This window comes from Haliotis asinina, unplaced genomic scaffold, assembly GCF_037392515.1.
Source record: "Haliotis asinina isolate JCU_RB_2024 unplaced genomic scaffold, JCU_Hal_asi_v2 scaffold_17, whole genome shotgun sequence".
In the NCBI taxonomy this organism is placed as follows: domain Eukaryota; kingdom Metazoa; phylum Mollusca; class Gastropoda; order Lepetellida; family Haliotidae; genus Haliotis; species Haliotis asinina.
The window spans coordinates 1,954,611-1,980,206 of NW_027133889.1; the positions used below are offsets into that span (position 1 = coordinate 1,954,611).

Consider the following 25,596-nt stretch of genomic DNA (forward strand, 5'->3'; position numbering starts at 1 on the left):
ACAAGAAAAGAAAACTATTAATTTCAACTCAGATAATGGGGAAGATTATAATGAAACTTTTTCTATTCATGAGCTCCATACTGCTCTTGATCAAGCTCATGATACTGCTACAGGAGCTGATAACATACATTATCAACTCCTGAAGCACTTACCAGAATCCTGCCTAGAAACTCTCCTAAATATGTTTGATGATATTTGGACATCGGGTAACTTTCCTTCATCATGGCGTGACGCCATAGTAGTACCCATACCTAAACCTGGACGTGATCATACCGATCCATCCAATTATCGTCCGATTTCGTTAACTAGCTGTGTTTGCAAGACCATGGAACGCATGATAAATAATCGACTTGTTTGGTACTTGGAAACAAATAACCTTATAACTGATATACAGTGTGGTTTCCGTAAAAACAGAAGTACTGTCGATCACTTAGTGCGACTGGAATCATTTGTTAAAAATGCACTGATTAATAATCAACATGCTGTGTCTATCTTTTTTGATCTTGAGAAGGCATATGACACAACCTGGAAATATGGTATTTTAAGAGATTTACATGACTTCGGCTTGCGAGGTCGTTTGCCTCAATTCATTGCCAACTTTTTAAATAACAGACAGTTTCAAGTTCGAGTGGGTTCTACCCTGTCTGATCATTACAATCAGGATCAGGGTGTTCCACAAGGCAGTATTCTGTCTGTCACACATTTTAGCATCAAGATAAATCGTTTATCAAAAGTTTTAAACGATTCAATTGATGGATCGTTATTTGTAGATGATTTTAATATTTCTTGTCGTGGGAAAAATATGCATACTATTGAACGACAACTGCAGTTGTGTTTAAACAAAATAAATAAATGGTGTCTTGAAAACGGCTTTAAATTTTCTAAATCCAAAACTAACTGTATACATTTTTGCAGAAAATATAAAGCACATAAGGATCCTGAACTATCTCTAGATGGCACTCCCATCAAAGTTGTAAAGGAAGCCAAGATTTTGGGCCTAATCTTTGACTCCCATTTAACATTTCTGCCTCATATCAAGTCCCTTAAAACTAAATGCTTGAAGGCTCTTGACTTGTTGAAAGTTGTTTCCAACTCAAAGTGGGGAGGGGATCAAGCAACCCTCTTACACCTGTATCGATCACTCATACGTTCGAAACTCGATTATGGTTCCATCGTATATGGTGGAGCCTGCAACAGCAACCTTAAACTTCTTGATTCTGTCCACCATCAAGGCTTAAGACTTTGCCTTGGGTCTTTCAGAACTTCACCTATTGATAGTCTCTACGTTGAGGCCGATGAACCATCTCTTACTCAACGTCGTATAAAATTGTCTTTACATTACACTACTAAATTATATTCTGATGAATCTAACCCTGCCTATAACTGTGTGTTCAATCCCCTTTATGAGGATTTGTATAACAAAAAGTCTTCTCTTGTTCCACCTCTTGGGCACAGAATTAAACCATTTATTTCTTCTGCTGGGATTGAGCTGGAAAGTATATCGCCTTCCCGTCTTCTTTCTTCTCCTCCTTGGCAGTTGGCTAGGCCACAAGTTGACCTAACATTAACATTTTTTAAAAAATCAGAAACAAATGACTTACAATATAAACAAGAATATCATCAATTAAAGCCTAAATATACCATTACAAACCTTTATTTACAAATAGGTCCAAGGACGGTGGCGCAGTGGCTTGTGCCACTGTCATTGAATCCAGAACAATATCTTCTAGATTACCAGATAATAGTTCTATTTTTACAGCTGAATCTAACGCCATATTAACAGCCGTCAAATATATTCAAAGACACCCGAAACGTAAACAATATATAATCTATTCCGATTCTCTTTCTTGCCTTCAGGCTATTAAAAATATTTCTTGCAAACATCCACTTTTAATAGAAATTATTGAATTGTATAATGATCTTGCTTCTGGCCAATACGACATCGTCTTTTGTTGGTTACCCAGCCATGTAGGCATTTCTGGTAACACACTGGCTGACCTTGCTGCTAAAGCAGCACTCAACAAATCTGTGACACCACTTCTTATTCCTTATAGTGATTACAAAGCCACCATTAGATCTTATATCCGTGATCTCATGCAAAAGAAGTGGGACACCCAAGTGGGTATCAATAAATTACATGAGACAAAACCTTACATTGGTTATACCCACTTGGGTTGTCAGTCCAGATTTGAAGAGGTTATTTTGCGACGATGTCGTGTTGGCCACACTAGATACACTCATGCGTACCTGTTAAAAGGTGAAGATCCTCCATTTTGTATCCCTTGTGATGAGAGAGTTACAGTCAAGCATATCCTGCTTGACTGTGTTGAATTCTCCATCACAAGGGATAAGTATTTTACAGTTAAAACAATTAAGGATCTTTTTACCAGCGTTAATTCTCATTTAATTATAGGTTTTTAAAAAGAAATTAATTTTTTGGTTGAATTTTGAATAATATGTTTCTGTAAATAGATGTATTTTAATGACTGGTAGTTTGAATTAGTAACTTGAATTGTTGGTGGCTGTACCCTCAAAGGGGGTTGAAGTATTGTAAAATTATTGTCCTCCTGAGAGGGTATGTAAGTCCACAAACATACAAAGTAAATTCTAAATTTCCACGTTTTTAATGGTAGTATAAGTGTATTTTTATTGTATGGCTAGATTTCCGAAATTGCTGATGGCTGAGGGGATGATGTAAGTCCAGCTAGGGTCCATGCAGGTAGCAAAAGTACTGTAAGTCCCCATGGTCCTTAGTATGGTGATCTACCTTCAGTTGTTGGCAATCTATAGCCCGGTTTTATATTGTATTGTCCTCTATAGATAAATTGTTTTAGGCATAGCTACTAGTTTTACATTCATTTCTGTGATGTTCTAGTTGTTTTCCTTCGTCGACTGATTGTTATAATACTCATATATTCCATTTTAATGTTCCGTTCCCGTCACGATATGGCTGAAATATTGCCGATGTGACATTAAATTTTAAACTCATTCACTCACTCACCCGACACATATCCATAAAGGTAAGTATATATCTATTAACATCAAGTACTTCAGACGCTAAACTCTTCTTTATCTTTACTATCAGGACTGTGGACATCATCATCCTGGGGGCAGAAATGGATTGTGAAGCTTCCCAGAGGCAGTGACGACTGCCACGAAGACACGGCATAAACAGAAGTGGACCAAGAAGGAAGAGACGAAGCACAACTGCCATCAAGCCGATAGAGGCTCATAAAGGCAAGTATATATCTATTAGCATCAACTACTTCAGACACTAAACTCTTTGTTATCTTTACTCTCAGGACCGTCGACAAAATCATTCTGGCGGCAGAAATCAAGTGTGAAGTGCCCCAGAGGCAGTGACGACTGACAGAAGTAGACCAAGAAGGGAGGGACGATGTACGACTGCCACCAAGCCCATAAAGCAGACTGAGGCCCATAAAGGCAAGTATATATATGTTTATATTAACATCAACTACTTCAAACACTAAACACGGCATTATCTTTACTCTCAGGACTGTGGACATCATCATCCTGTTGGCAGAAATGGACCGTGAAGTCCCCCAGAGGCAGTGATGACTGCGAGGAGGACACTGTATGCACAGAACTGGACAAGGAATGAAGGAAGGATGGACGACTGCCAGCAAGCTGACAGAGGCCCATAAAGAAAAGCATATATCTGTTAAAAATGGACTGTGAAGTCCCCCTGAGGCAGTGACGACTGCATGGACAGAAGTGGACGAAGGAGGAAGGAACAATGGACGACTGCCACCAATCCGACAGAGACCGATAAATGCAGGTATATATATGTATATATTAACATAAACTACTTGAAACATTAAACTCTTCATTATCTTTAGTCTCAGGACTGTGGACATCATCATCCTGGGAGCAGAAATTGACCGTAAAGTCCCCCAGATGCACTAACGAGTCCCACGAAGACACTGCATGGACAGAAGTGGACGAAGAAGGGAGAAATGGTGCACAACTGACACCAAGCCGACAGAGACCCATAAAGGCAGGTATGTATATGTATTTACATTAACAACTTCAAATACTAAACTCTCCATTATCTTTGCTCTCAGGAATGTGGACATCAACATCCTGGGAGAAGAAATGGACCGTGAAGTCCCCCAGAGGCAGTGACGACTGCCACGAAGACACTGCATGGACAGAAGTGGACAAAGAAGGAAGGAACGATGGGCGACTACCAACAAGCCGACAGAGGCCAATAAAGGTAGGTATATATCTGTTAACATCAACTACTTCAAACACTAAACTCTTCATTATGTTAACTCTCAGGACTGTGGACATCATCATCCTGGGGGCAGAAATGGACTGTGAGGTGCCCCAGAGGCAGTGACGACTGCCACGAAGACACTGCATGGAGAGAAGTGGACGAAGGAGGAAGGAACAATGGACGACTGCCACCAAGCCGACAGAGGCTGATAAAGGCAGGTATATATATGTATATATTAACATCAACTGCTTCAAACACTAAACTCTTCATTATCTTTACTGTCAGGACCCGTCGGCAACATCATCCTGTTGGCAGAAATGGAGTGTGAAGTGCCCCAGAGGCAGTGACGACTGCTATGAAGGCACTGCATGCATGGACAAAAGTTGACCAAGAAGGAATGGACGATGTTGGACTGCCATTAAGCCGACAGGCTCAGCCAGATGCCAGCAAAGTACGTGTGAGCAGTCCCAGCGTTGAGCACGGTATCCTAGAATGCTTCCAGTCTCGCTTTATTGTGGAGACCCGCGGTGCTGGTCAGCTCATGGTCAGTATCAGAGGGCCCAAAGGTATGGACACTGTCTCACCACACTCCATATCTAATTCTATATCTTACCCCTAATATAAATATCATTTTCTGACTGGCTTAGCCCACGTCTATTATTTTCAGTGTACTCCACTTACAAGCAAGGTACATTTCAATGTACCCCACTCCTAATGGTATCTCATTCGGTACTTTGTGGTAGTTCTTCTTTATCCTGAATAGCATTTGAGAAGAATGATGCATGGGAATTACCAATATTTTGCGAATGCAAATTGATGGAAATTAGGTAGCTCTAAATCTGTTTTTTCTTGTGTCTTCTGCAAAATCTGGTGATGGCTACGAAACGATTTGCGTCACATTACGATAAATAAAGTTTTGACAAAATGTTCAAATGTGTTCCCTGTGGATATTAAGAAGGGAAATTAGATCTAGACCACAGCGACTTAACTAAGGGAACATGAACAAACATAATGGTAAATCAACCCATGTCGCCCTCGTAGGCAGTGAACATCTTATAATATTCTTTGAAATTCTTCAGAGCTATGGACTGTACATTTTCGGTCATAATTGGGACTGAAGAATAGCAGAGATCCTTTTCATGAGATGATATCAAAGGTTTATGTTTACATTTTTGAATTATTGAGACAACACATGCACAAACCCTTCTGTTATTTCAATCTCTCTTGACATGTTATATGAACCGAGCAAAAACAAAATGCTCTCTGGAGACAAATGTTTGGCTTTATGTATTGAGGATGAAATAAATGCTTTATTAAAGACCCGACTGCATCATTGAGTACATTGGACATATACTGGCCCCTGAGTGTTATTAACTTGACATTTTCCTCATCAGCATCATTCCTTTAATCAGAATTTGAAGAATTGAAGTTTGAACATGTGATCAACCCTCCAGACTCCAAATAAGTGATTAAACGAGACAGAGTCGTTTAACACACGTTTAAAGTTTTCTGTAAAGGAAGACAACTGCTTACCACATGCTACTGTTATGCTTCAAACAGGACGAAAATGTTCGCTGAAAAACCTTATGTTTTTCTATAAAAGGAGAGACAACTACCTACTATATGTTTTGTCATATTCCAGGGGCATTCCAAGTGGAAATGTACAGAGATAGCCAAAAGGATAGAACAATTCTCTGTCGCTGTGACCCCACGGAGACTGGAATGTATATCATCCACGTGAAGCTGTCCGGTGTGGATGTGCTAGGGAATCCTTTCATGTGCATATTGTGGACACTCAGCAAGAACTGGAGCAAGTTCCGAAAGAAGAATCCTACTGAAGCAGCACACTACACAGCTCTCGGGGTTACAGTCAGTGGGGGGAGGAGTTTTAGAAACTGAAAGCTCTCTCCAGTTTGAAATGACTTCTAATGAAAACCAACAAATTAATACCAGCAAAAGCTAAGAAATCTAACTTATGATTAAATTATATTGTTACTGTTAAGAATTTTGTCAGATGAATGTTTGGAACCACCGTATCTTCAGTAGATTATGCAATGTATATTTTCAGACTGGAATGTCGGTCAGGGAAATGTATAAACAAATATTTGATGCCATCGTTACAAGAACTGAATGTCATATTGCCAAGACAAAACTTGTTCATATCTGTATTTTTATATTTCAACACCATGGTCATACAGCTTGTTTGTTTCTGATTCCATGTCTAGTGAATGATAATCACAATTATCATAATAACCACATATCTCCTGTGATGTATAGATGTGTCAGTTTACTGACTGGATATGATCGTGCTATTGTGCATCTTTTTATTTATGGTGTTTATTTCCAGTACTGACAACATTGTCATAGTGCACATATACTTATGTAACAGTGCTGCTGATATCAAATGTGATATTACATATTTCACTCTTCAAATTAAAACGTATACACAAAAAGTGCATTACTGTGTGAGAGGGAAGGCTTGAATATTATTGTATACATTATTTTCTCGTTGGTATTTTCTGTTCTACATGTTTTATCATTCATCATGTCATGTGGCTGCTTGGACAGCTCTGTTAGACATTTGTAATCACTGTGATATACAGTGCGGAGAATGGAGTATTGCAATGTTGAAATTGATCAGAAAATGAGGGAGTTGTCCATATATGCTGATTGCATGTGCCCAGGGTTTAACATGTGATTATTCAAAGCAAAGTGTGTATTGTGTGTCAGCTGGTGACCAGTGGTGATAGCCTGTTGCTATGACAATAGACATAATGCAACTGTGACAATACTATGTAAGCAACAACCTACTGATGTGACCTATCTGATGGCAATGAATTGTGTGTCATAGTTCTCATAATCTTGTGATTTTAATATATTACAATCACGTATTCAAGAATTGTACACTGAGAATGAGTGAGGGTAGTATAAGAAAATATAGTAGTCCAAAGTATTTATATATAACAGATTTATTTCTGATACAATTTCAAAGCATACATGTAAATCATTTACAAATAATTATAATATTTGATATATTGTATAATTTAGAGTATGATTCGGTTGCTTCTCACCATAATGAATTAAGGTCTCTTGTGAAACACACATTTCAAGACTGATATCCTATAGCAGTGATAATTTGCTTTAATGCTGACTGTCCAGTAGCTATGGCTCTTATACCATCATAATTGTGTCATGTAACTTTGATATTATACTGCTGACTAATTATACTCTATTATGGGTGATATGGAACCTTGACACAAATGGTTGTATGTTATGCTAGGTAAGACTGTATCTGTCAGAATCAATAAACGGTATTGACATCATCACATGTTGTGTTTTACTACAATAACATCAGCCTGTGGCCTGCTTCACTATAATGACACCAGCACATGCGTTTCATTTCAGTGACATCAACAATTATTGTTGTGTTTCACTTCAAGAACATCACAATATGGCTGCAATACTGCCGATGTGACGTTAAATATTAACTCACTCACTCACTCAAGAACATCAGCACATGTTGGTTTTAGCAATAATGGTGTCATTACATGTTGTGTTTTAATATTATAACATCAAGTCACTTTGGATTTTACAATAATGCAATCAGCATTGTAAAATGATTATATTTCGTTTTAGAGTTTTGATCTTAGGAGGGATTATCTTTGGGAATGTCTCTCTCTCATGTGGTATCGCCATCTTGTAATGGTCACGAAGCTGGAATTAAAGTATGGACCAAGCTCAATTTGTTTTGTGTGGAGAATATATTACAAGCACTTGTTGTGTTTTGCTATGATGACATCACCAGATTATGTTTTACCATCATGATATAATCACATGTTGCATGTGTTTATTATGACAGGGCACATTGCATTTTGCTATTATGGCATCATCGCATGTTGCAGTTAAGGATTTTGACATCAGCAAATATTGAGTTTTACTATAATGACATAAGTCATCGTGTTTTACTATTATGACATCAGGACATTATGATTTGCTTCTATGGTGTCAGCACATATTGTGTTTTACTATTTTGACATCATGACATGTTGCGTTTTATTATTAAGACATCAGCACAGTACCATGTCCTAGTTGAATAACGTTCTCCATGGTTTCCACAACTGAACACTTTCTGTTGATGTATTCTCCCAGCATTTCCATCCAACATATTGACTCTGTGTAGTGGTTGCACAAAATTAAAGTGTCATCTGAATGGAAACAATATCGAATCAATTCGGCATTTTATCAATATTCCAGCAATATCAGGGAACACCAGAAATGGGCGTCACACATTGTATCCAGGTGCGGATTCAAACCCGGGTCACTGCTTGGACTGAAGAACGGTTCGTGGGATGCGTATTCGGACATGTTTAGTTAGTGGATGTTTTGTTCTTGGACAGTATGTTGTTCTCGTAAACGCACTACGCTTCGCGGAAAGGATGTCTGCACGAGATTTCCATGCATGTATCTGAAATTCAGAACAGTTCGTGATTCTACAAAAGAGTATTAGGGTTAGGTTAGGAGAGTTATGACATTGATTATATGACGCCTGTGTGTTGGATGTTGAACGGTTGATGTTAGAAATTAGATGAGATGGTCATAATCGGACCTCAGTGGGATATTGCCAGTGTGCGGTGTCTTACACTCGTTAGTTTATTGTAGACAGACAATTGTGGAGAAATAAAATTTGATGTTGGATAAATGGAATTTTGTTTTGTTCTGTAAATTCCACTGCAAAACAAAATGGTGGCAGAGCGTGGTTGTTTTAGGTTAGTTGCGGGATAGGATGTTTGGTGGTTAGGTTAGATGTAGGTAAGGTAAGTTGCTGGTGGTTAGGCTAGATGCAGGTAAGGTTAGTTGCTGGTTAGTTCTGTCAAAGGTTTGGTTAGGTTGATTTTACATCATTTCGGAGAAAGCAGTGAAGCAAAAAACTTCAGTGGATGAGGAAAAGGTTCCTAAAATAGTAGTTGGTGACAATATCATCAAACTAAAGAAACAAAAAGCAGCAGCTAAAACTGCTTTTACAAAATGTAAAAACAAGCTGTATAATTTGATAGAACAGGTTGATGTTCCTTCCCGTCGGGAGGTTAGAGATGTAATTGACAAGGTAAGTTCACTTCATCTTAAAGCAGTATCACGGTTGACTTGATTGAGGCATATTCAGATATTGGGGACGCTGAAAACAAAACGAAGTCTATAATATAAAGAACTTGCGTCAGTAGAAGGGATAAATGAAGATGTTGTTAAAATGGCACCAGCATATTTGAATGAGAGGCCAGATGCTACTTCTGTAAGCAGCATACGAACAGGTTTATCAATGCTATTTGATCAGGAAAATCAAATATACAAACAAAATATCAGTGCATAAAGTTGTGATTGACAATGGTTCTTTGACAGGTGAAACTTGCATGTATGTATGTAACCGGGATGTGAATGGCTATAGTGACGACCAGACACTGATTACGGGTTGTGGGATCTATATCTTTATTGACAGACACCCTGAAACACATGTTTGGAGAATAAGTACCAAATTCAGGATAAACATATAAATATAAATAATTATATACAATCATTCTATCTCGAATATCATTTCTAACATATAAGAGATAAATCTAATATGAAAACACTACGAACAGACGCACATTCAGTAATGCGGTAATAGTTATATTGCCATTAACACGATGACTTAATCGCCAAGAACGATAACTCCTCGGCACTATAAACACGTTTCAAATACCAACGTACCAACGTACACACAGATGTAGTGAACTGGTTAAGCACATTAGCCCAAATCTATCAGCTATGTGATGAACATAGATACTTCATACATATGACACAATAATATTATTCATACCCTGTGCGTGACACTGGGGTGTAGGAAAGCCACGTCTCCCAAGATGAATAGACGGCTGCTACAAGGACAAGCAAACCAAAGTCTCAATATTCTAAATATGTATATATACAAAATACACGACCGGCTAGAGTGTGAGAATAATAACATGAATATACGTGGGGGATCTACACAGACTATGTGAATTCATCATTTGCATGGCCATTCAATGGAATTTACAACTTTAGTGCACTTTCAGTTAAGTCACTGAACTACGGCATACAGAATAACCGATGCATAAATGATTCGGTGCAATATCAACAAATACACAAACGTACATTTCAACACATCTATAAGCACTGGCCTTATTTGTAAATAATACTGCATGGTAGTCTACTTACAAGAAATGCCTGTGCATAATATTTACAATTGCACCAATGTACTTTAACTAATTTTATTACCATCAAGAACATATAACTGATACTAATAACATTGTTATTTGGTGCAACACATATATACAATACTTGAAACATTGTTCCTACCTTAGATCTGAGATATTGTTGTGCCTGTTGCTCTGAAATGCGGTCGAACTGAAGTGACGTGTAATGGCTGACATGCAAGTAGTATTTTGTGTTTTTAAAAGAACCAATCGACACAAGGGTCAAACAAAATCAAAGGGCACAACACAAGCGATGACACAATCTCTTGACACCCCTTATACCTGCAATGGACTAGGCAAGATCTAAAAATAACCATAGTCTAACACTTAAAAAGAATACTACTTGATTTAAAACTATAGACAATGACAACTTCAAATGAACGAAATCTTACATGACTTCATACCTGCCACATGTACATCATCATATAACTGCAAAGCAGGAATGTATTGCAACATATAAATATGAATTCTAAACTGCCTGAGTTGTTGTAAGTAAAACTGACAAGAGACCCACTGATGTGTATCATTAGAACCCTTTCATAAACGGGAAGAAAAAAACACAAAAGAATGATAATCCTGAAGTAACGATAATAATTGCTTCCAAATAAGAACTGCCCATGTTAAAACTGAAGATTATCTTACCTGTAAAATGCCCAATGAGCAATTAATGAAAAATCAATTAGTCTATTCTAGTTTGTCCGAAATACTCATTTTAATTTAGCACATTTATGTCAAAAGTAATTTCCTAGTTTAACAGTACCACATTAAATTATGCAGCTCTCGTCTCTTGAGAGTTTACATAATGTTTCCTGATAATAAAGTGGAACTACACGTCATTCTGTCATATACATATTCCCTCCACGCCATAACGCCTCCTCCTTCAAACGGCTCAACCTCCTGCACATAGCAACGCGTGCCGTCCGCTCTCCCCTGCGTCGATGCACTCGTTGCCTGCTGTCACGTCTGTTCAGGAGGTATCTGCTCTCGTCTGTAAATAAGACTCTATCCCATTGTCTGCGCTCCCAACCATGAACGGCACGTGCCCATCTCACACGTTGATGGCGATGTTGACGCCTCAGTGCTACACCAATTTAGGATCTGTAGGCTCGGATACCATGCTCATGAAGTCTCCTGGACACATTCCTCCGGCTGATACGATGACCCAGGGCAGTCGCTGCTTATGACGTCACAATGAGAATTGCGCAAATGCAGTGTGCTGATCTTCAGGTAGTGATCTTCAGCTGGGTTCATGACCCGAGGTCTGCCATTCTTCGGCCTGTCCTGTGTCCTGCCTGTCTGTCTGTAACGGGTCATTAGCCTAGTTATTGTAAGTCGGGTACAACCGAAGATCCTTGCGACGTGAGTGTGGGTACGGTCAAGCTGGACCATCTCTCTACTGTCGATAATCTCGGCATGGTCGCAAATGTAATCTCAAAATGTAGATGTGGACAAACATTTTCATGTGCTTTTATACCGAATATAGTAGGTGTATCATGCGTGCACGTGCACTAAACTATTGTGAATAAGTTCATTTTTCTGGCTTCTTGTTTTGCATCCTTGTTTCACTGCGCCAGGTTTGTTGCATTCGGGTGAATGTCCTTAGCCATAATTTCAAACGTCCGAAACACCATTTATGACTTTTATAAGTTTGGTGTCGTTTCTTTTGCCCCTGAGTGTATAAGCCATGAGCTGGAATACCTGATGTCTGGTACAAAAGAGTCTTCTCATGTTTTACTAAAAAGTAAACAAAGATTAACCAAACTTTCAAACAACTGTCAAGTCCTCTCAGCATTTTGTCATCCATGTGAAAATAACCTGTTTAAAAGGATAGATGCATAGATGAAAGTTACTAGGCCCTATATGATGATAGACTGGGTTGTCAGTCATGGTACCATAACTGTCATTGTGCCACTTTGGTGTACATGGGTTACAGTGGCCAATTTTGTCTTTATAGCAATCTACTGATCTACTTCATATTACAGTAATCTACTACATGTTACAGTGATCTACATCTTGTTACAGTGATCTACATCTTGTCACAGCAAGCAACTTGTTGTTACAGAGATCTACAGTGATGCACTGTATGCTACAGTGATATTATGTTTTTGATTGACCCATGTCGAAAACATAAAGTTAACCCCTGAAATACTTCGTTTGTACAGTTTAATCTTCTACTATTTCTCAACAATGTCTCTACATCGGCTGAGTTACAATAAAAAACTGAATTAGCAAAAACATACGAAACATGACAAAACCGGGACCATGTAAAACAAGAACTGACCCGAATTCAGAACATTATGTCACAACAAGTGATCTGCTTCTTCTTACAGTGATCTTCACGTTTCAGCTATCTACTATTAGTTTGCATGATCTGCTTCATTTTGCAGTGATCTTCATGGTACAGTGATGTTCGTCATGCAAAAGTGATCTGCTTCAAGTTGCTGTAATCTGCTTTATACTATAGTGGTTTGCATCATCTTACATGAGTCTTCTTTGAGGCAGTCATGTTTATCTTTAACTTTCTATTTACAGAAATCTTCTTCATGTTACAGTTACTTACTTCAGCAGTCTACTTTCTTAATGATGCACTTTAAGTGAGTGATCTACTGCATGTTGCAGGGATGCACTTCAGTTTGCAATGATCTAAATCGTGTTACAGTTGTATCCTTCTTGTTAAAACGATCTTCATAAATCTATGTTCTGTTATATCATGATGCCATCTACTTTTCTAGTCAGTTAGCATAATTATATATCCAAACTATATGACCTTCCCCTAGAGATAAAGAGTTTGATACTTATGTTTTTCAGCTATATAAAATGTTTTTCACCGTTAGTATTCTGCTTATTACTTTCTAGCATAAATCACCGTCTACAGTGTGATGACTCAGCTTTCGGTGAGTCTAGCAAGGTCCAATACCATTGTGACAGAGGTATTAGCATTGTGAAATCATAATTGTCAATACTAACCACTGCCACTCACTGGAGCTCAGTCTGATATCAGCATGACAGGACACAGTGGGAAACAACGACATACACAGTACAGCCTCTCACTTCAGCACAGACTGATATCAACATGACAGGACACAGTGGGAAACAACGACATACACAGTACAGCCTCTCACATCAGCACAGACTGATATCAACATGACAGGACACAGTGGGAAACAACGACATACACAGTACAGCCTCTCACATCAGCACAGACTGATATCAACATGACAGGACACAGTGGGAAACAACGACATACACAGTACAGCCTCTCACTTCAGCACAGACTGATATCAACATGACAGGACACAGTGGGAAACAACGACATACACAGTACAGCCTCTCACTTCAGCACAGACTGATATCAGCATGACAGGACACAGTGGGAAACAACGACATACACAGTGCAGCCTCTCACTTCAGCACAGACTGATATCAACATGACAGGACACAGTGGGAAACAACGACATACACAGTACAGCCTCTCACTTCAGCACAGTCTGATATCAGCATGACAGGACACAGTGGGAAACAACGACATACACAGTACAGCCTCTCACTTCAGCACAGTCTGATATCAACATGATAGGACACAGTGGGAAACAACGACATACACAGTACAGCCTCTCACTTCAGCACAGACTGATATCAACATGACAGAACACTGTGGTAAACCACAAGGTAACATAGAGTAAACACTGTACAGACACTTACTGAATCACAAGCTGATATCAGTATGACAGGACACAGTAGTAAATCACAAGAAAACAAAGAGTAAACACTGTGCAGACACTTACTGCATCACAGACTGATATCAACATGACAGGACCCACTGGTAAACCACAAGGTAACAAAGAGTATACGTTGTACAGACACTCACTGCTGCACAGTCTGAAATCAGCATGACAAGACACAGTGGTAAACCACAAGGTAACAAAGAGTAAACACTGTACAGCCACTTACTGCATCACAGACTGATTTCAGCATGACAAGACACGGTGGTAAACAGCAAGGTAACAAAGAGTAAACACTGGACAGTCACTTACTGCAGCACAAATTGATATCAACATGATAGGACACAGTAGTAAACCGCAAGGTAGTGAGTGAATGAGTTGAGATTTAACGTCACATCGGCAATATTTCAGCCATGTCGGAGAATATGCCTAAGAATATGCCGAAGTCATGAAATGGGGAATGACAGGTGAAATGACTAGAGGTCGCAAGGTCAGTATGAAGGTCCTGCAGGTCAGTGCAGGTAATAACCAGCACATGTCGACCAACCACGGTGACTTAGTTGCTAAAATCATTTGTCATATCACTGGCATGTCCAAAGTGCCAATTAAACATAACAAGACTCATATATTTCTTAACTCAAACAAATCACTAAAACATTCCTGTTGAAGATTTGGATTTGAATTTCAAAGTGACTGATTAACTGGTAAAGGTAATGTGGTAGTGCTACAGTGGCAATTCTGTGAACAAGTTCGTTGTGATTATCAATGTCTTCACTTCTGTGTTCAGAACACATCTGGGTTATTCATGATACCACTAATTAGCAGAGTCTTCACTTCTGTGTTCAGAACACATCTGGGTTATTCACGATACAAATAACTAGCAGTGTCTTCAACCCTGTGTTCAGAACACACATCTGGGTTATTCATGATACCACTGATTGGCAGTGTCTTCAACCCTGTGTTAGAATACATCTGGATTATTCATGACACAAATGATTGGCAGTTTCTTCAATCCTGTGTTCAGAACACATCTGGGTTATTCATGATACCACTGATTTGCAATATGAATTATGACTATAGTGATATTGATAAAGTAAGTACGCAAAAGTCAAAATTGAATTATGCACATAGTAGAATATACATCTTTAATTGACAGTATTTGGTGCACTAAAAAAAGAAAATGGCCTTCGTTCAACTAATGGTAATGCACCCCAAGCTCACTCCAGTGTTTCCAGAATTCTACTTAGTGGGACGAAACCAATCGGCATCTCGTGAGAAGCAACTAACCGGATCAGTTGACTTGGCTGACACATGTCATCGTATCCCGTTGCGTAGATTGATGCTCATGATGTTGGTCACGTATTTGTTTGATTGAGACGTAGTTACCAACAGACCGACGCCATATAGTCGAGGCATTGCTGATTGTTGTGTGTAACTTCAAACAAACAAAATACACTCAGACACAGCTGGTTGTACCGGGAAGACCCCAGCTTTTCCAGACACAGTTGAGCCCATATGTTTTAGTTACACAGACAATGACATCATAAACACACGGTGGATCAAAGAACAAGGACACCAAAGAGTGAGGTACTAACTTTACTACTGAAACTATTAAGGATGTAGTAAACAAGGAGCCACACTATCACTATAACAAGAAACACAAAGGAGGGTTAGTTTCAAAAGGTGTGTCAGGACGGGTATCACAGCTGGTGGTTGGAATCTCGCAGTGGAGTAAAATGTGACCGTGTAAATGAATCGCTGGAATCTTTAATGACCCCAGATGCTCGCAAATAGGATAAAAACATTGGCACAAACACGGCAGTACAACAGATCATCTGTGACGTGACGTAGGCCGTTTATTTTCCTTCTATGCCTCTGTCTCTCTCTCTCTCTCTCTCTCTCTCTCTCTCTCTCTTTCTGTGTGTGTGTACACGCATGTATGTAAGTGTGTACGTATGTATCTAACAATATACAATCATCGCCACTCTTGGAGTAAAATGTGACCGTATAAATGAATCGCTGGAATCTTTACTGACCCCAGGTGTTCACAAATAGCATAAACACGGCAGTACATCAGGTCATCTGTGACGTGACGTAGGCAGTTGATTTTCCTTCTATGCCCCCCTCTCTCTCTCTCTCTCTCTCTCTCTCTCTTTCTGTGTGTGTGTGCATTCATGCATGCGTACACGCATGTATGTACGTATGTATCTGTTATGGGCGGATGGATGAAGGCAGGGATGGAGTGTCGAATGTGTGAATGTATTTATCCCTTTCGATACAGGAAATTTCTGCATGTTCTTATGCCAAAATATTCGTTGATACTTCTTAACTGGTGTTTAGAGGACAGGATTCTGAATATCGATGCAGTTATTTTCATTATCACTTCTTAGCGGGATATTGATAACTTGTTATGAGGAAAACATGTCAAGCCTTAACATCGTTTTTAGCAATATCAGGTTGAAACTCGTGATTTGTTTGGGGCTCTTTTCCACGTTTGTTGTTGAAAGCCGTTATTTTTCAGCTACATGAAAATGAGGAGTATCTGTTCCTTAAGATCGATTCGATCCTAGATGTTTATGGGTCTAACCAGGAGATCTCACATATATGGTCTGTATGTATGTTTGATTTTTGTTTGTTTGTTTATATTTTGATTTTGCTCTTTTGTTTGTTTGTGTAGTGTGTTTGAGAGAGAGTGTGTGTTCGTGTGTGTGTTGTGTGAGTGCGTGTTTGTGTGAGTGTGTGTGAGAGTGACTGCGTCTGTTGTTTTAAGGTCGCGCTCAGCAATCTTCCAACTTCATGACGACACTCTGAAAATACAGGAGTCTGAACCAGGCTATCCGGTGAAAACAATCATGAGCACCTACTGAGATGGCTGATCTCACCCATATTATATTCCGTCACTTGGTTTTATATCCATTCTCTAACAGTCGATTATGCATGCTCTGTCGGCAACACACACAAAATTGACATCAGTTATCGAGAAAGATTTCAGTCGAAGGGAGGTAACTCTGTGAGGGTTATCTCGACATTTGCAATTCTCTTAGTCTGAGATAAAAAATACGCAGATAGTGTCTCAGACTAAAATGCAGTCCTTGTTAAAACACAATGCAATCAATTCACAGAATTGTTCCAATGTTATTTACAATTCATACGCGAATAGAAGCGTTATATTTACCTGGTAAGATACTGAATGAGTTTGAGAAACATGTTTCCTAACCTGACCACGGCGAGGTAGAGAGGCAATGTACTGCTTATGTTGTATCATTTTTAAAGAAATCAATGCACGGTCGTATTCGCGAGGAGCTGTAAGCCAGAGTTTAGAAATAGGAGAAAGTGCGTGTAGTAAATAGACTTATATGCACATATGGTATTCATATACAGATCCTATTTACTGTCAAACAAGAAGAATGTTAACTTCAAAAGGATAAAATGTGAAAGGTTATGTGAAGGATATAAAGTGAAAGGTTATCTAATTAATGCGGCATTGTGTGCAAATATTCAATCGTAGTAAAAACATTAACCTTACAGGTTTCAATTTATTAAAAATCAAATTAATGCATTGTATTAATATATATAGTTATTGAATGCATACCTCGGTGGAGAGTTTTGGATCGAATATATATTATGCGTACAGGACTCTCTTACAACATCACATGGTCCCGCCGCGAGACTGTAGTAAAACTGGCAGACATTTATATTAACATAGCATGCAATATCATAAAAGATCCAGTTTGTACGGCCATGGTCAGCACACATAGGTAACATACAACAACTGAATTGCGATAATGTGCGCATTAAGATGTGACCCGGAAGTGACATACATATTCAACAAGGAAGTCGAACCTCCAGGTGGGTGCGTCGTCATGTCTCAAAACATCCCGGTTAAACCTCTCGTGATGTAGTTCCAGTCAAAGTAAGAGAAATACGTAGATTGTAGATGATAAGTGATCTACTTAGGTCACAATTAAAGCTTATATAGCCGAGCGTCAATCAAACAGGTAATCCTATCATTGTCTATTCCACATGAGACGCCATTCCTCGTAGTACATGTTGCAAAATCTGTGTAATTTAACTTTTAAAACGCCAGATGAGATCTATTGGACTTTGTGGCAGTTAAACATAGAGTAGAGATTGGAGCGTAATTTAAAAGGAATAACCTAAGGGGGCTTTTAGGGGGCGTAAACGAAGCCACGCGACAGGTAGGACAGGGTATTTTTTGATCAACATTGCATGTCACGGTAACCTAAACACCCTGTGATTGTGCAGTGGAGTACGCAGGTCGGAGTTGTGACTGGGAAGACAGAACACTGTGTGTGGGGTATACGGGTGGAGTACTAGTGTATGCTGGAAGATTCGTTTGATGCGATGTATTAAGTGATATTGGTGAATTTGATTATCATAAATGATTGATAGCAGAAGGTTCATGAGAAACGGTTAGGATTAATAAAATAGGTACACGGGTGTAGTACACTGGGGACAGTGTATGCTACTAGATATTCTGCTATCAATCATTCATAATAATTAAATCCACCCATATCATCCACGAGTACAATCTGTCACTAAACACTTATCGTATCAAACGGCTCTTCCAGTAAACACTAGTACTCCACCTGTAAACCCCACACACATTGTGCTGCCCACATACTAGGGTGGTAAATGATAGTGTATGCCAGTGGACATCAAAACGTGGAGATTGGCGGTAAGAAGTGTACATACTGGGGCTGGGGGATACGGGTGGGGATGGATAGTATATGCTAGCAGATATCCGTAGTGTGTATTAAATGGCGTACATACATAGATGAGTGGGGTGGATAGTGTAAGCTAGTGGATATCACACAGGGTGGGGTGCCATTCTTGTGAAGTGTAATCGATGGACTGCAGACAAATATTTTATGTGTTTCAGAATGGACGCCTTCCCAAAGTGCTCTGTCTGTCAGCAGCAGTTTACCTTTAAAGGTTCCGCTCCCTACCTACTGCCCTGCCTTCATGCTGTGTGTGAGACATGTGTGACATCGGCAGCTGGTGGTGTCATATCATGCTCTACATGTCAGAGGGAGGTCAACCTCACAGACACAAGTCTCCAGAAGGATGTAGTGAGACAGAAGGAAATATGCCATCTGACAGCCAAACATCGACCCACAGAGCTTCTCTGTACACATGAAGATGACGGCAACCAGGCTTTGTCTTGGTGTCAGGAGTGTGAAGAGCTCCTCTGCGAATACTGCCAGAACATGCACAATCGCTTTAAAGCTACTAGACGACATGTTGTGGTAACCTTGACGGATACAACACTGGGAAGTATGTATGCTGAATCAGTCTGTAAGCTTCACAATCGTTATCCTCTTGAGTATTTTGACAAAAACTGCAACAGTTTACTCTGTGCTGAATGCAAGCTTGGAGAGCATGCTGATCACGACGTTGCAGATTTAAATGTGGCTGTTGATGCTGCTAAAGGGCGGATAGAAGAACATGAGAAGAACGTGTCTGCATATCGCATTTCCCACCAAGCATACCTGGAGAGAATCAGCAAAGCCATAAATGACACAAAGAAGACAAGCAGTGATCTGAAGCAGGCCATTCGCCACACTTTCCATTCACTACGGACACAACTAGATCAAAGAGAGAGAGAGCTGACCATCGATCTGGAGAATCTGGAGAATCAGACGAAGCATGAACTGTCAAATCTACACAGCGAGCAAGTCACCTCTCACGATGAAAGTGAACGATACAAGTGTACCTCAAACTACATCGAGACAGCACTCAGCTATGCTTCAAACTGGGACTTTCTGACACTGGAGAGTTCAATACAAGACGCAACGGAGATGTACCTCACATCACTACCAACAGACTCGTACGACGCACCTGCAACTACTTTCAACACGAGTGGATTGGATAAACTGAAATCCGACATTTCGGAATTCGGGTCTATCAGTGCAAATGGCTCAGATCAAGGTACTTACTTGCACTCTCTCTCTCAAACACATATACACGCACATAGATAGACAGACAGACAGACAGACAGACAGACAGACAGATAGATATGTAATGGTTATTTGTTATTTTACAGACAACGGAACACAGACAGATGGTAGTGGTAGTCATCTAACTGATGCTGAGAGCAAACAAGAGGGGGTAAGTACTTTATAATGAACAAACATGCCTGTATGTCTCGTTCCTTTCTTAGTATTCAAAATATAAAGTCAAATATAAAGTAATGGGTCACAAATATATTATTAACTCACCAAAGTCCTGGTTTAAGAGTGAGAAACAATTATACTGAGCGTTAGGCAGCAGTTATGCAGGTCAAGTACTGACAAAGAGGCAGGTAGTTTAGTGTACTCCAGATAATCCGTGTGTACCAGTGTGTCAACACAGCAATTAGCCTATGCATACACAGTCACTGATTCTTGAATATTCGAGCACAATTCGACCGTCGCCGTCAACTTAGAAATTCCTCGGCCTCGTGTTTACCTCTGTCAAAACATTCACAAAGAGAATGAACTCTAGAGAACTACCTTAATGTACTGCCGCTAAAATACAAATAGCACTGAACACTTATGGTACAAATTGTGACCCATCATAAATATCACTTAATAAGAAATACAATTTACAGAAAATACACTCTCGTAACAATGTATATCCTTTTGCTACAACCCGGAGAGGCTCTCAGGTTCTGTTTGTATTCATCCGTATTTTCGGTTTCATCATCCAGATATAAACATATTCAGGCTCATACAGACCCACCAATCCTCAAAAGACAACTTCATTCCGTTCAAACGTTGCTTCATTAATCTGGTTAGATCATCAATGTTCATCAGTCAAAGACCATTCTCTACTAGTAACTTCAGAAGTAAGGGCAATTTTATCGCGTTGAAAAAAACTAACCCCTTCGACACTGTGTCTGCATACTTCAGTTGTGGTTCAAGGGCCAGTGACAAAAACAGGCCTGGTAGATACCAAAGGCTACTCGTGGTTCTATAGCTGACTGTGTTACCAGCACAACAATTGGATGGCGATAGTTTGTTAGTTTTTTGAAAGGCATTTAGAAATTGGACGAACAGGAATACATTACACGTTCTATGAACAACAACTTCTTTTTTATTCTTACACGAAGTTTCAAAGCTAATCCTTGTTCCTTCATGAAATGAATAGCAAGTTGAACTGCAGTTGAGCAGTAAAAAACACTTCGGAAATTAAAATAGATTGAGATTTGTGTTGATAGATGTTATGGTGTTTTCAAAAGAGTCGTACCCAGATCTTTGAACAAACATTCACTGTTAAAATCAAATTTAGTTTTAGCACGTCTTCTTTCTGTGATTCTTCGACACGTTGCGAGGATGCATGTTGCAGACGGTGTGTGTGAAACATACAGACGTGAAACAGGAAAGATGAAGCCGGTGAATCTGCGGTGTAATTTCAATCAGATGCTAACTGTCTAAAGCAAGTGATGAAGTTTTCCGCACTTCACAGATATGCGTGAAGATCTGACTTAGAACTGGTCTTCAGTAACCTATGTTTGTCGTAAGAGGCGACTAGCGAGATCAAGCTCTCCGAATTGGTTGGCATATGTCATCGTACTCCAGTTGGATTGGTCGATGCTCATGATGTTGATCACTGAATTGTCTGGTCCTGCCTCGATTACTTATAACTGGCTCCATACAGCTGAAATGTTGCTCAGTAGGGCGTAAAACTAAACTCACTTACTCTATCCTATGCTACTGTGCCATTACATACTGTAGAGCAAGAGAAACGCATCACTGTTTAGCTGGAATACTTTGAGGTGCATCATTAAACAACAAACCACCTGACCACTCATGAAGAGGAATGTGCAGGATTTGTAAATCTATCTTCCTTTCTTGAACTTGGTCCGAGATATGTTCAGTTATGACTGATTATTAGGCCGCAAGTAAAGGTAAACTTTTGATACCAGACCATTGAAATGTGTAGTACCTGCTTTCGATTTTTTAACAAAGATTCTTTGAGACTGTTGATCACAGTTCATATTTCCTGATGTCATTTATACGATATAGGAACGGGTATTCAGGGTTGGATGGTTTGATAATTGATACATATGTTGGGGTTTATCAACAAATAGTTTTGATAGTTTGCATTAAATATAAGGTAGGTGCAAAATGGTCTACAAATTTATACTTGAGAAGCTTAGCCGAATTTCGCGTTTACACCCTTACGCAAAATGACATTCCCCCCAACAATCCAACATATCGTCAGTGCATGGTGATTCAGATGACACAAACACAGATACATGTGAGTGAGTGAGTTTTTGCACAGCTTGTAGCAATATTCAAGCAACATAACAGCAGGGAACACCAGAATTGGGCTTCGCACATTCTTCCCATGTTGGGAATCAATCCTGGATCTTCAACATAACGAGCCAATGCTTTAACCTCTACACTACCCCACCGCCCCACTAAGTAGAGAAGATATTGTGTGTTTTCATGAATAAAGGTGTCTCTCAGATCGATTGACATATATTTTCAGGGATTATGCTACACCACGACTTACGAACCGGCCTACTTATCGAATAAGTCATTACTTGTCGACTGTCGTTTTTAAACAATTAACGAAAAATGCATAACACAATACTTGTATAGCTTGTAATCAGATGGCATTTAGCATGTAAACTGAAAGCTATACTCATAACATCGATCACTGGTACTAAAATTATTATTCAAAGGTCCTATTCACCAGACAGGATTAACTTAGACTGTTCCTCTTTTGAGGCAGAGTGAACTTGAAGTCAAGGCATATCGCATGCGTGTGGCATGTTTTAATTAATTTGAGTGCAACCCTCCCCAATCGTGAATTTCTATAAAATAACCGTTTTCAGGGAGATAACAGCTCTTCCCTTAATCGCATACACAAATGTTGCATAAAAAATTGGGTTCCTTACTGTCTGATGCTATGAGAGATGACGTCTTTGGTGTGGTGTAAGATAGTCAATAAGCACTGTATCGCATTTTCAATATATAAAAGGTTTGTCCTCATGTTTCAAAGTGGGTTTGAACGTTATTGTTGTGGGGACAACATCTTGACTATTAATCAATGATGTCCTCGTCTACATGTTGATAAAATCGTCTCACATGGAGCCCTCACTTCACATCCAAAACGGTTGAGGACGTGTAAGCGTGTTTGCTAGAAAAGCCGAAGCATGCCATACGTTCATATGAAGATCCGAGTTCAATTCAGTCTTTAGCAGCACATGCTTGTCGTACAAAGGCGATGGACTAGTGGTATAGGGTGGTCAGGTTCCCGGACTAGGATGATGCTCATGATGTTGATCACTGGATTCTCTGGTCCAAACTCGATTATGTACAGACCACTGCCGTGTTGCTGGAAGATTGCTGAGTGCGGCATTAAACAACAATGAACCAGTCAAGCATATTCAGTTGAAACTCACCCACATCTTGCTGACTTTTATTAAGAACAAGAAACAGAGGTATTACATCATCTGGTAGTAAATGAGACCTACAATTAAACAGAAACACAAACCGTGATTTTGCTCACAGACGACTGGAGGATCATGCAAACGATCATGCTACAAGCAAACGGAGGATCTCTCTGACCCTCGATACAGTCTATTTTCTACACGGATTATAAGTTTACTGGCTCTGTTTAGTTCAAAAGTGGTTCCACTTTTACCAACGGCCCGACACAGAAACCTTGCTAAATTATCTTTAAAATTAAGAACAAAGTCTTAGCTTTGAAGAAGTAGGTAGGTAGAATTAAGTTATCTGTTGATACTGATGTAAAAATATCGTCAAACAACTACTTTGTCAGTCTTATTGCTTGCTAAATCATATAAGAAGAGTTTAGAATACAAACAATGATAGTTTTCTCCTGATAAAAGTTTATACAAATGTGTTTTCAGGCGGCAAGTGTCTATTTCTGACTACAGACAGCAAACCAGCTCAACTAACAATTTTTGACAAAATGTTTCATGGAGTGTTTATTTCATTGTCAGTCAGTGTAAAATTGAATGGAAAACATTTAGAATACCCATATACACATTTTCACAGCATTATAATATCTATTCGTATGACAATTATGACACAAATTCACACACTGACGAAAATGTCAACCGATGTTCAGTGCACTGTTTTGTGAACATTGAAACGACGTTCATAATAAAATGTCTAATTTGTTTTTTGAAGTCGTGAAATTTGTTAAACTGTAAACAAAAGGTATATTTCCAGGTCCTCAACTACAACTGGACGCTGCTCGAGCCAACACTGACTGGTGCCTCGTAACTACAGACGGTCAGCTGGTCAACTCGCGGCCCGCCACATAACACAGACACAGCGGCAGGCTACAGGAATATCGGAGTACATGTGCCTCCACCTCCATCTCCCTTCCTTCATCCTCCTCTACTGTCACCCCTGCCCCACATACCCCACAGTACTGGGAGACACAGTCTAGGGTGGGTGTGGTGTGTGGATAGCGAGAGGTATGTTTATCTGCAACGCCGCTCCAGGTGTGTCAGTGTAGAAAGATGTGACATACTGGGGGGAGGGGGGTCTCTGTACTAGGGTGTGGCAGCAGGGGGAGAAGGGGAAGTGTTACAGTAACACAATGTCTGACACACTCGGCACACAGGCCACCCTCCACTATGGCGTTGTGCTGGATGTGGGGAGGGGGAGACTCGCCTTCATCGACCTGGACAGAGAGGTTATTTTATCCAGGTAGATGTTGAGTGGAGGGAGTCTCATCTTCCCGTGTTTGCTGCTGGCCGGCCAGATCACTACACAGTCAACATAAAGATGATATGTGGGGCAGACATCACCATGACTGACACCAAGAAGTCAATTGTCTATCACGCCTTGAATTAGACAATAAAATAAACATGACATTGTGTAAACATGTGAGTGTGATTTATTTATTTAAACTGTCAAATGTAATTGTAGGGATTGAGGCGGACGTATAAATTGTCTGTCTATGTGTTGTTTGTTGTGTACAAGAATGTAACGAGGTCAGCTAAATGTGTTCTTTTTCTACTTGACTGGATTCTGTCGGATGTTACAAACATTTTGCATCCACATATGACTATTGTTATGATTATTATTCTCCAGTAGTTGACCCGTTTAACACACATTTCATACATGTCTGGGAAATGTCTCAACAAGGTTAATTGACTCCACAAATTCATCAAAAGTTATTTCAAATCATGAATATGTTACAATATTTTATGTTATAAGTCCAATTCTAAAATGTCGTGTAGATCAATTGTTTGGTTTGACCTTTCATGCCGCACTCAGGGGTATTTGAGATCTGAGGCGGTCTGTAAATAATCGAATCTTGACCAGACAATCCGGTGATCAACAGCATGAGCATCGATCTACACAACTCGTAT

General features: G+C 39.5%; 1 protein-coding gene across 1 annotated transcript; it reads left to right on the plus strand.

Annotated features, from left to right (window-relative positions):
- The first annotated feature begins 18,042 nt into the window (after nt 1–18,042).
- Nucleotides 18,043–25,104, plus strand: LOC137269794 (E3 ubiquitin-protein ligase TRIM33-like). The gene is made up of 4 exons (XM_067803632.1): nt 18,043–18,077; nt 19,132–20,180; nt 20,296–20,360; nt 24,443–25,104. Exons 2-4 carry the CDS (start codon nt 19,133–19,135, stop codon nt 24,494–24,496), a joined length of 1,167 nt encoding a protein of 388 aa, XP_067659733.1. The 5' UTR covers nt 18,043–18,077; nt 19,132; the 3' UTR covers nt 24,497–25,104.
- Nucleotides 25,105–25,596: the final 492 nt, after the last annotated feature.